The sequence below is a fragment of the Parus major genome, chromosome 17 (assembly GCF_001522545.3).
Source record: "Parus major isolate Abel chromosome 17, Parus_major1.1, whole genome shotgun sequence".
NCBI lineage: Eukaryota > Metazoa > Chordata > Aves > Passeriformes > Paridae > Parus > Parus major.
The window spans coordinates 8,553,221-8,564,569 of record NC_031785.1 but is presented as its reverse complement, the minus strand read 5'-3'; the positions used below and the strand labels follow the sequence as shown (position 1 = coordinate 8,564,569).

At 64.0% G+C, this 11,349-nt stretch overlaps 2 protein-coding genes across 4 annotated transcripts in view; both read right to left on the bottom strand.

Annotated features, from left to right (window-relative positions):
• The window catches only part of AKNA (AT-hook transcription factor), a 13,833-nt gene extending 6,227 nt beyond the window's left edge, over positions 1-7,606 (bottom strand). Inside the window, exons 1-9 of the mRNA XM_015644530.3 lie at positions 7,390-7,606; positions 3,253-3,518; positions 2,159-3,114; positions 1,720-1,794; positions 1,082-1,229; positions 803-963; positions 403-462; positions 192-292; positions 1-107 (exon numbers count right to left, since the gene is read on the bottom strand). Of these exons, the coding sequence (XP_015500016.1) occupies positions 1-107; positions 192-292; positions 403-462; positions 803-963; positions 1,082-1,229; positions 1,720-1,794; positions 2,159-3,114; positions 3,253-3,415 (1,771 nt within the window). The 5' untranslated portion in view covers positions 3,416-3,518; positions 7,390-7,606. The remainder of the gene's footprint in view (positions 108-191; positions 293-402; positions 463-802; positions 964-1,081; positions 1,230-1,719; positions 1,795-2,158; positions 3,115-3,252; positions 3,519-7,389) is intronic.
• A 651-nt stretch (positions 7,607-8,257) lies between these two features.
• The window catches only part of WHRN (whirlin), a 41,228-nt gene continuing 38,136 nt past the window's right edge, over positions 8,258-11,349 (bottom strand). For 2 of the 3 annotated variants that reach the window (XM_015645255.3, XM_015645256.3), the window contains 3 exons: positions 10,247-10,425; positions 9,528-9,650; positions 8,258-8,946 (listed from right to left, as the gene is read on the bottom strand). In XM_015645255.3, the coding sequence (XP_015500741.1) occupies positions 8,764-8,946; positions 9,528-9,650; positions 10,247-10,425 (485 nt within the window). In that variant the 3' untranslated portion in view covers positions 8,258-8,763. The remainder of the gene's footprint in view (positions 8,947-9,527; positions 9,651-10,246; positions 10,426-11,349) is intronic. The other variant, XM_015645257.3, reaches the window with a different exon arrangement.

Genomic DNA, 11,349 nt, shown 5'->3' with positions numbered 1-11,349 from the left:
GCTGCGGGGGGGGCTGAGCGAGGGGCTGCCGCCTGTCCCCCGGCTCCAGCCGCTCCTTCAGCCCCTCCAGGCGCAGCCCCAGGTGGTAAATCTCCCCTTCCACCGCCCTGCAAGACACCAGCCATCAGTGCGGGGAGACAGCGACGCCCGGGGACTCTCCGGGGGCTCTGGGGCAGGGACCGAGCACGTACCGGTCAGGATCGAACCCCCCCGCAGCCTCCGGGAGCTGCTGCCGGCCCCGCAGGTATTCCCGCTCCAGCGCATCCTGCGCGTCCTTCAGCATCCTCATCCTCTGCGGCACAAGGGTGCGGGGTCCGAGCCCGTCCACTGCAGCCCGGCCACCGCCACCCCCCCGTGCTCCTGCCGCCCCCCCGGCTGGGCTCCGGGAAGGGGCTGACGCACCTGGAGCTGCTCCGGGGCTGGGAGGGTCCCTGCACGCGTCCAGCTTTCGAAAGCTTCCACCTGGCCGGGATTGTATGGGCTGAGACCGGCCCTGCTCTGGCCCCCGCTCCGCACCCCTTAGACCCCCCCCCATATGGAGCATCCCCTTCCTTCCTTCCCAGCTCCTTCCCAGCACCCCACAACGCTTCCCCTCCCCACAGCCCCCTCCTGCAGCATCTCCCCCAATCCCTACAATCCAGAGCCCCCCGCATTTGTCCCCAGCACCCTCTGCAGCGCTTCCCCAGCCTATCCCTACGGCCCCCCCAGAATTCCCCCCAAATCTCCTCCCTGCTGCTCCACCTTTGCAGCCCTCACATCCCCCTTCCCCACCGGCCCTTCTCCATGGAGCCCCCCTCCTCACCTGTGCCTGCAGCCTGCGGCTCTGCCCCGCCAGTGCCCGGGTGAGCCGGGGCCCGGGGCAGCAGCACGGCCCGGGGCAGGTGGGGCAGGTGGGGCAGCCCCCCCCGGGCACAGGAGGGGAGCGAGGTTGGGGTGAACCCTCCGGCTCTGACGGTCCCGGGGCTGCAGCGGCGAGAAAACACGAGGACAAGTGACGCGTGGGGAAGGGGCTGTGAGGGAGCGTCCCCCAAAAGCGGGCCAGGAGAGCGGTGAGCCGGGCAGGGGACATGGATCAACACACCTGCATTTGGCGAGGCCGGGGCTGTGGCCGTGCCGAAAGCCGCTGTCCGTGCCTGCGGGATGCTGAGGGTCATCACTCGGCTCCCGGTGGCCACGGTGCCCACGGCGAGGCTGCGGCTGGGCTGCGGCGGCTCGGAGAACAGGCTCACCTGGGCAGGGAGAGCGGGTTTGGGCAGGCAGCCCGCACCCCGAGCCGCCCACCGTGCCCCGGGGCACCCTGAAGCACCTCACGGGCACCGCAGGGGGGTGGGGTGAAGGTGGGGACACGCGTGCGGGGGTCGGCTGACACAGCCCTGCCTCAGTTTCCCCACCCACGCACAGGGCACAGGGCGGGAGGTGGCAGAGGTGACACGGGGACGCGCTTCCGCCCGTGGCCCTGCCATCTCAGGGACGTGTCCCGACATTCCGGGGACAATCCGGCTCAGCCGCCGCCCTGGCACGGAGGGGACCCTGCCAGGAGAGGGGGGTACGGTGGCCCCCAGGCTGCTGTGGCTTCAACCCCCCCTCTCCCCGGGCTGGGACCGCTCAACCGCAACTCCCCGGGAGGAGGAAGAGGAGGAAGACACAACAAATAACCTCAGGGAGGAGGGAGCAGAGGGGGGCACCCCCTCCCCCAGGCATCCTGACCCCCTCACCCACCCTGGCGCCCAGGCGCAGCTGGTCGATGGTGTTCTCAGCCTCGGCGTACTTGGTCAGCAGCTTGTGGTAATCGTCCTGCGGGGAGGGGACACCAGTGGGTGCCAGCACCCAGCACGGGGGAGGCACGAGGGGTGGGTGCACAAACCCCCTCTCCAAAGCACACAGAGCTGTGCAGATGTGACCCCCGTTTCTCTGCGTGGGGAGGCCCCCCCTCTCCTCCCAGGGGGACAAACACCCTGAGGATGAGGAGCTTTGGGAGGGTGACCGCCATCCCGGGGGGACACGAGCATCCCGCCTGAGCGCTGCCACATCCCTGCTCCTTCCTTCCTACCGGGAAGGGGTGACCAGCACCAAACCCCCACTGGTGTCCCAGAGACAGCGACACCCCCGTTTCCCCCGCAGACCCTCTCTGGCTGAAGCGGGGGGAGCTGAGCGGTACCTGCAGCTGCTGCACCAGCGCCGTGGCTTGTCTGGGCGACCTGAACTCCTGCGGCAGCCCGGCCGTGCTGGGGGGCTGCGGGGACACCCCCTCCCCGCTGCTCAGCAGCACCTCCCGGACGATTTCTGCCGGGGATTTGAAACCGATGGGGCCGCCGGGACCGCGGGGGCGGGCGGGCAGCACCCGGCCCCGGGGTGGGCGATAGCTCTGGTCGAACTTCACCCGCGCCTCCACCTTGGAGAGGTCGGGCAGGGGGTGGTTGAGGCGCCCTCGGCCGTACTGGGTGCCCTCGGTGCCCGTTCCCGAGGGATTCCTCGTCCCCTTGCCGCCCGTTCGCCTCCGGGGGCTCAGGGACCGCGACTGCCGGGTGGGCTTGGGGGGCACCACCGCGGGCGCTGCTTTCTTGGGCACTCGGGATCTGTCGTGCCCTTGGAGTGCCGAAGGATTCCCGGCGCCCTGGGGGTGCCCGGGGGGTGCCAAGCCAGCGGTACCGGGGGCTGGCATCCCTGTGCCAGCTTTCTGGGGCTCGGGGACACGCTCGGGGCTGGGGTCAGCGGTGGAGAGGTGCAGGGGGAGGCTCCGTCTTGGGGTCCATTCCTGCCTGTGCCCCCCGATGGTGTCCCCGGCCGTGCCCCAGCCCCGGGGCTGGCGGGACGGGGTGGCAGGGCCAGGGCTGGTGTCCGACAGCCCCGAGGTGTCCCCCCCGTCCGTGCTGCAGCCCTGGGGCTGGCAGAGAGCCCGGCTGTCCCTCAAAGCCTCGGGGCTGCCGCTGGAGCCCGAGCCCCAGCGGCCCCTCGAGGACAGCTCGGGGTAGGGCTCCCCATCGCTCTCCACCCCCCAGGTCCCCTCGTCCCCCCCGGAGCTGCCCCGCTCCTCATCCTCCTCGGCCGGGTCCTGCCGCGGGTGCCAGCTCCCCTCCTCTGCCGGGGACCCCTCCTCCAGGTCCTCACTGTCACCTGCAAAACACCGGCACCGCTGTCGCCACCCAGACCCAGCCGGTGTCCCCGGTGTCCCCTCGCAGCTCCCCTTGGCTCCAGCGGCTCCCGGGACATTTGGAACCACCCCTTTTGGGCAGGAGGGAGGGCAGGACTCACCCCACGGTGGGCTCCTGGCACCCTCCCCCAGGCCGATGACCCCATCCTCGTCCATCCGCTTTTCAAAGTCGTCTTCCTCCTCCTCCTCCTCCTCCTCCTGCTCGGCCTGCGGGCGCGGCAGCTCTGTTTGTGTCCAGCGCAGCCATGGTGCCGGGCTGGCCATGGCCACGGGCCCGTCACTTGTGTCGCTTCATGGCCCGGCGGCGGTGGCGGCGGGCTGGGGACCTCCTTGTCGCGAATGTAGGTCACAGCATCGCCGCCGCGTCCTGGGGGGGCCGGGGGAGAGGGAGGGATGCTCAGCGGGACATGGTGGGCTCTGTTTGAGGTGTCTCCCCCACGCTGGCAGGGTCCTGTCCCCCAAATCCCGGGGCCAAGAGCAAACCCCAATGACAGGGGGGACACCCTCGGATCAGACAACCCCGCTGTGAATCCCACCACGAAAATGGAGCTGCCACATCTCCCCCAGCTGTGGGGTCCTCGTGGGAAATGAGCCCCTCAGGGCTACCCCAAAAATTTTGTCCCCCCCTGGGGACATCCAGCTCATCCCTGTGGATGTCACCATGTGGATGTCACCCCAGCTGGGGACCACCAGCAGTGCTGGGGAGGCAGGAGCACCCCAAAGACCCCTCTGGATGAGGGGGCTGACAGAGAGAGGGATCACAGCAGACACACAAATTCCACTGATGATCCCAAAGCATGAGCTTCCCCCTCACCCCACCCGGGGTTTCCATCAGCAGCCGGAGAAATGCCGGATGCCAAAACCCCAAATGTGGGGTGTGGCAAGAAAGGCCACGGGGTTTTCTGATCAACGTCCCCTTTGCTGGATTTGAGCCCCATCAGCTCGAATTTTGGCCTGGGGGGGCAAACCAGGCACCCCCAGCCCCATGCAGGGGACACTCACTCTACCAGCAGCCCCAGAGCATCCCCATCATCGTGACCCCATGGGGAGTCCTTCCGAGCACCCCAAAACCTTCTTGTGCCTGTGAGGCAGCCGAGCTTTTGCAGAAGGAGGAAATGATGTTTCCTGCAAGTTTGCAGGTGGCCACAAAAGTTTTAACTCCATCCAGCCCTGCGCAGTGGGGGCTGAACCCTTCTCCCGCAGCATTTTCCATCAAAACCTTTCTTTTTTAATCCAGTTCAGAGCAAAATGCTGTAGGAAGAGAGGGGAGGGAGATCCCTGGGACCACCAGCTGTTGGTCCAAAAAACATCAGCATGAGGATCTTCCACCAGACCTGAAATGAAGATTTAAAACCCCAAAATTCAGGCAGGTGGATCCCATCCTTGGAAACTTGCCCAGATTGTCAAAGGGAGGGTCCAGCTGGCCCCATCCTGGGGTGTTGCTCACAGTCCTGGGGATGCTGTGGCTGTACCCAGGCGCTGTCTTGGCACATCCACAGACAGCCAATTAAACCAGCTTGTTACTGGGTAATTAGTGGCACGCAGAAGACAGTTTGATGGGCTAATGAAACCACAGAACAGTCCCTGGGGTGGCTGCTCTTAGCCAGAGGGTGCTGCGGTGATTTTGGGGTGCTGCTGGCTTGGGGATGGTGGTGAAGAGGACTAAACCTATCCACAGCACCCGCAGTCTGCAGGATCCACTTCCAAACCCAGCCACATCTATTGCCTTCCCAGAAAGGCCCTCTGCTGATCGTCACGGTGGCAAGAGTAACAAATCTCACATTCTTTTCCCCCCTCTAAGTAATTTTCTCACTGTTATGGGAGCACAGAAAAGCTTGAAAAATGATGTGGCTTTGTGCTCAGCAGCCACAAATCAAACAGAAACAATTCCAAATGTGCAGAAATATATCTATGTATTTAAATTCTCCTCTTTGAAAGCCAGGATTTTTGCAACAGGCAACTGGAAAAAGAACTAGAAAAGAAATTTAAAAGCCTCAGCTAGAAAACCCTGAAGCATACTCTGCATCAGCTCCTCAACCCTTCCTGCCCTACAAGCCTGGGCTGTCCCAAATCGTGGCTCAGGGCAGAGGTGCTGAGCTGAGGGAGGGATGCTCCCATCAGTGCTGCCTGTCCCTGCCCGCAGCTCCAAACCCCCCGATCCTTTCGGCAGGCAGAGATCCCATCCCTATCCCACTCCTTGTCCCCTGGGAAAGACGGAGGAGCCCGCCCAGCTCATTACACGTGTGGGGCAGGGAAGCAGCAGCAATCAAGGCCAGCACGAAGCCATCGCGGCTCCTGGGGTTTATCGGCGGTGACAGCAGAGGAGACAGGAGCATCCTCCGCCCCAGGGCTCGCTCGGTGACAGGGAAGGGGGGGACAGGGCTGCTGTCACTCTGCCTTCACTGCCTTGTCAGCCCCGGGCAGAGCTGGGGGGATGGGGGGCTCTAAACCCCACACCCCACATCCCCTGAGCGATGTGGAATCACCCTCCTCCCCCATGTCCCAAAGATCGCTTGCCTGCCACGGGTTAAAGCCCCCCCTGCACATCCGTGCCCGTCTGGGATGCAGGGGGGGCTTAACCCCCGTCCCAGGCAAGGGATGGATATTTTGCATCTCTTTTGAAGGTTTTTGGAGGTTTGAAGGAAGCCAGAACGGCCTGGGGCCGAAACTTGGCAAGGGATGTCTGCACTCCAGGAGGGAGAAATTCCTCGTGTATAAACCCTTTTTTAAAGCCCACAGAGCCCCGTTTTTATAGGCATGAAAGAGGGCAGAGAAGCGGAAACGCTGCGTTCTTAGTTCACATTATTTCCTACTAGAACAAGGGCGGGACCATCACAGTGAGGAAGAGCCTGACAAACCTCCCTGGTCCTCTGAAAGCACACGCGTGTCACCATCACTCCAAAGCCCACGTGTCACCCCAGTTCCAGCGGCTGGAGGGGCCATGTCCCCCCCCAGCCCCCCATAGTGGCACCAAAACCCCGTGGAAATGTCATTTTTCCATCACCTGCCCAGAAGCAAAGCCCCACGGCAGGACAGCTCCTCTTTCCCACCTCCTCCCCGGCACACGGAACCTCCTGTCCTCGCTGGGGACACCGCAGGGCTGAAGCCCCCACACCCGCAGCCCTGGGGGCGGGTGGCCCTAATGCCCTGAAGGACAGCCTTAATCCCCGTCTGGAGAGCGCTGCCGCTGTCCCCGAGCCACAGCCGGTGGCACCCAGATCCCTTCTTAGCACAGGGGACACGGCCGGCCAGATTGCGCTGGGCTGAACCAGCTTCTCCGGGCAGCCACAGCCCCGACCTCCCACAGCAAAGAATTTCCCCCCAGTATCCCACCTAACCCTGCTCTTGGTTAGTTTGAAGCCATTCTTTATGTCCTGTCCCTCCATCCCTTGTCCAAAATCCCTCTCCAGCTCTCCTGGAGCCCCTGGGAGCGGCTCTGAGGTCTCCCTGGAGCTTTTTCATCCCCGGCTGCCCTTGAACATCCCGAAGCGATTTCAGCCGTGCCCGGAAGGTACCGAAATGCTGCGGCTGAGCACGGGACACCCGCGGGCTCCCACCGGCTGCCAGGAGCACGGCTGCCCTTTAAATAAAACACGGAACTGAAGCCGAACGCTGCCCTGGCCACTTCCTCGGAGGAACCGGCGGCATCTCCGGGCCCCGCAGGCTCCGCCGAGCCCCGGCCGTGCCTCCGCGCCGCCTCCGCAGCCCCTGACGAAACTCTCCCGGAATCCTCCTGCCCCGGCGGGGAGGAGGCACCGCCAGAAAGAAAAGTTATGGCAAGTTTCCTCGGGGCCACGAAGGCTGCGATGGCGTGGGGAGGACACGCCTCGGCCAGGAGCGGTGTGTCCCGCATCCTCCCGGTGTGTCCCACATCCACCCGGCGTGTCCCGCATCCTCCCGGTGTGTCCCATGCCCTCGGCCGCAGGGACCCCGCCGGGGCTGGGGGTTCCCCCGCTCCACCCAGGGACCCCAAGCAGCTCCCGGCTGCGAGCCAGCCCTGCCCGAGCGGGGCTCAGCAGAGCCGGGAGCTCTGGATGCGGCCCCGGGATGGGGCCCGCGGGCTGTGCCTCCAGCTCTGCCTCCGGGGGCCCTCTCCTTCCTTCCAGCTGCAGCGGGCGGCTCGCAGGGAGCAACCGAGCCATTCCCGCCCCTCCCCGGGCACAGCTGGGGCACAGCTGGGGCACATCTGGACCGAGGGCATCGCTGGAGAAGCGTCCTCGGCCCCGCGCGATGCCCACCTGTAGGGAGGGCCCGGCCGGCGCCTCCTCGGCCGGCGCTGGGCGGCTCCGGTTCTGATCCAGATCTCGGTCCCGGTTCTGGTCCCGGTTCTGATCCCGATCCCGGTCCCGGTCCCGGTCCCGGTCCCGATCCCGATCCCGATCCACCCCCGGCCCGGCCCCGCCGGACAAAAGCGCGGCCCGCGGCGCCAGGGGGCGTGGCCTCCTCTCATTAGCATACCCACCGAGCTCCGCCAATCCGCGCACTGAGCGGGAGGTCGTTAGCATAAACCCCGCCCACCCTTTATTTGCATGTCCCACTGCTGGCAGCCAATCAGAGGCGCGGCTGAGGGGGCCTCATTGGCATAATTTATGCAGCGCGGGCACCCCCTGGCGGAGCGCTGCCCATTGCCGGGATCCCGTGGGATGGGATGGGATGGGATGGGATGGGATCCATGGGATGGGATCCATGGGATGGGATGGGATGGGATCCATGGGATGGGATGGGATGGGACGGGATGGGATCCATGGGATGGGATCCATGGGATGGGATCCATGGGATGGGTTGGGATGGAATCCATGGGATGGGATGGGATGGGTGACCCCAGACATCCTTGGCAGGGACTGAGATGAGGATGGGGAAGGGAATGAGGTAGGAATTGCAATGGTGGGATGAATGAGGTGGGATGGAATGAAATGGGGATAGGACTGGGCATGGGATAGGATGGGAATAAGGACTGGATGGACCAAAGATGGGACGAGGCTGACACAGAGCATCCCCTCTCACCCCACCACTCCCACCCACCCTAGGAAGCTCCCAGGATATTAGGGAAAGTATCCTGGCATCCCTGCCCCTTCCTACCCCTTCATGCCAGCCCCAAAGCACCCCCCGAGCGCAGCCTTTTTTCTACCCTGATAGATTTATTGAAAAATTAAAAGCACAAGCTCTGTATATATAAATACAACGACATTGCCAGCGATTTACAAGGCCTCCGGTTGCTCTCTCTGCATCCCCACCCGTGGCTGGTGCCACCCACCCGGGCACCTTGGGGACCACCCAAGGGAGCGGCAACCCCCCAAACCTCCCTCCAGCCCGAGCCACGGGCCCACCTTGCTCTGTGTGTGGCACTCAAATGACAGCGGGGACACCCAGACTGTGCCGTCCTGCCCTGCTGAGGGGGACAGGATGTTCCCTACCCCAGAGAGGACAGGGATGGAGACTCCAAGGGATGTGCCCGTTCTCAGCCTGCCCTACCCGGGCAGCGAGCCTGCAGCGGGCGCGGGGACAGCTGGGGACAAGCCGGGGGTGTCTGCGTGTGCGGACTGCGGGACACTGCTGTCACACCTCGTCCTTCATCCCCATCCCAGGGCTCCCCACCCGCCCAAACCCCGCTCCTAAAGGGCGACGTTGAATTCTGTGACCAGGAAATCGATGTAGTCCTTTTCCTTCAGCTTAAAGGCCTCGGCGATGATCCGGGCGGCTTCCCGGTGCTCTTTTCCTCGGAGTCCTGTGCCATTCACCTCCAAAATGACGTGTCCCACCTTCAGCTTCCCGCAGTTGTGTGCCGAGCCCCCCCGCTGCAGGAGAGAGAGGGGTCAGCTCATGCTCCCACCGCTCCCTGCATCAAAAAATCCTGGGAGATATTTCATATCCGACATGATGGATGTGAAATATTTCACTTTTTGGAAAGAGGGGATGAATTTGGCTTCCCCCCTGCTTGCTCCTGGAGCGTGATGCCAGCTGGGATGGCCAAGAATAACCACGGCAGAGACGGCTCTGCTTTTTTTTGCTGTAAATAACTTGAATTTTGCCCCAAGTAAACAGCAAACAGGAAGACAGCTCCAGAGGGCTCGGCTCCCTGGCTCCCATCCACCATTCCCCCTCCTCAATCCTCTGTCTGGCAGTTTCCAGACATCTGGAGACAGCAGCCAAGCTTTCAGGGCTGCCCTGATCCCCTCGGAGATGTCTGGAGCAAACAGCTGGCTCCCAGGAGATGTGTTGAGGGATGGGATCATCCACAGGACACAGACACTGTCCTCAGCAGAAGAGGATGTGTAAGGGGAGACAAACCCCCAAACTCCCCCTGGCCATGGCTCAAGGGGTCTCCCCAGCCTGCCCAGGGGGGAGAGGGATGGGATGTGGACGGAGCTGTCCCTACCTGGATGGTGACGATGCGGGGCAGCGGCTGCCGCGTGTTCGCGCCGCCCTCGATGGCGATGCCCAAGGTGGGAGCGCTCTTGGACACCCGGATCAGACACGACGTGGGCTCCAGGAGCCCTGGCTGTGGGGACAGATGGCAGCACTGCCGAGGGGACCTGGACACCGTGTGCCAGCCTTGCTCCCTCGGCCAGGGCCCCACAGCAGGCAGGGACACTCTGGCTGCCACCACAGAGGGACAGACTTGACCTGCAGTTGCTTTCTGACTCCTGACGTGTAAAATCCCAGCTCTGGACAGGTCTGGAAGGGTTTGGGAAGGAGCGGAGCAGCTCTCTACCTGCCTGCCTGTGTCCCTCAGCCTCACCACCATCAGAAACCCTCTAAATTACGTCTGATACCTGCTGCCACCTTCCTTTTTGGGTGACAGGTGACTTCATTCATGGACGTCCCTTTAGAGCCAGGAATTCTCCCATGTCCCAGGTAGCTGCTTGCTGGAGCTGGGAACAGTGGGATTTACCCAGGACAGAGTGAATCAGTGCCCCTCTCAGGCATTCCTGAGCTTCCCCCCACAGCTCACCCCCCAGAGAACTGAGTGCCTCAGCAGAGAGGATGAACACCCCAGCTAAGCATGGGTGGGCAGAGGAACGGGCTGGCCAAGGCAGTGGGGCACAGCCCCGGGTGCCCCCTCCCACACAGAGCAGCACCCCGGGCCCCCCTCACCGGCTTGGAGGCCCCTTCTGCCGCCCCCTCGCTCCTCGTGGCCTCCTTGAGGCTCCGGCTTTTCCCGGGGCCCGGCTGCCGGCTCTTGTCCTTGCCGCTCGTCTCGACCTCCCCGATGTCCACCCCGCTGTCCTCGCTGAGGGTCTGCCCGCTGTCCGACAGCTGGGAGAGCGTGGAGGCTGGGGAGAGACGCGGCGTTAGCGGCCGGGCGGCGCCGGGCCCGGGCTGGCCGAGCGCCCACGGGCCACGCAGCGAGGGCAGCTCCCGCTCCCAGGGCTGGGCAGCTTCCCTGGGATTCACACCGGGGCTGCACAGCAAGGATCCCAAGCAGGGCCCTTCAGAACCATGGAATTGCTCAGGTGGGAAAAGCCCTCCAAGATCGTTGAGTCCAACCACAAGACCGGCACTGCCAGGGACACTTCTAAACCACGTCCCCGAGTGCCACAACTACAAATTCTTTCAGGGATAGGATCTCCACCACGGCTCTGCGCAGCCTCTCCCAATGCCTGACTCTCTCTCAGTGAGGAGATTTCACCAATATCCAACCTGGAGCTCCCTGACACAGCTCGAGGCCATTTCCTCTCGTCCTGTCCCTGTTTCCTGGGAGGAGAGATTGACCCCAGCCTCACCGCACCCCCTGTCACAAGAGCAGAGCTGTGCACAGGAGCATCAAGTGGCCTCAGACTCTGCTCTGGAACCCAGCCCAGATCCCAAACTGGGATGGAGGGAGAGAGTGATGAATTCAGGGATCCTGCTGGAGGCCAGTTCATGCAGCCCATGCTCCACAGCAGGGTCAGGGAGGGGACAGGGACGAAGCCAAGCGAAGAGGGGCTGCCATGGAGGAGCTTTCTGCCCTCTGAGGATGAGGAGCAGGTGCGGACGGACCCTGGGAACGGCCGGAGCTCACCCGCAGGGCCCGGCGGGGACCGGGCCGGGCCCGCTGCAGCGGCGGCGCTGCGCCACACGGGGGCGACATTGGCGCTCCTGCCGGGACAACCGGGAATGTCCTGATCCCAGGGAATGTCCTGATCCCGGGGAATGTCCTGATCCCGGGATTGTCCTGATCCCGGGGAATGTCCTGATCCCGGGAATGTCCTGATCCC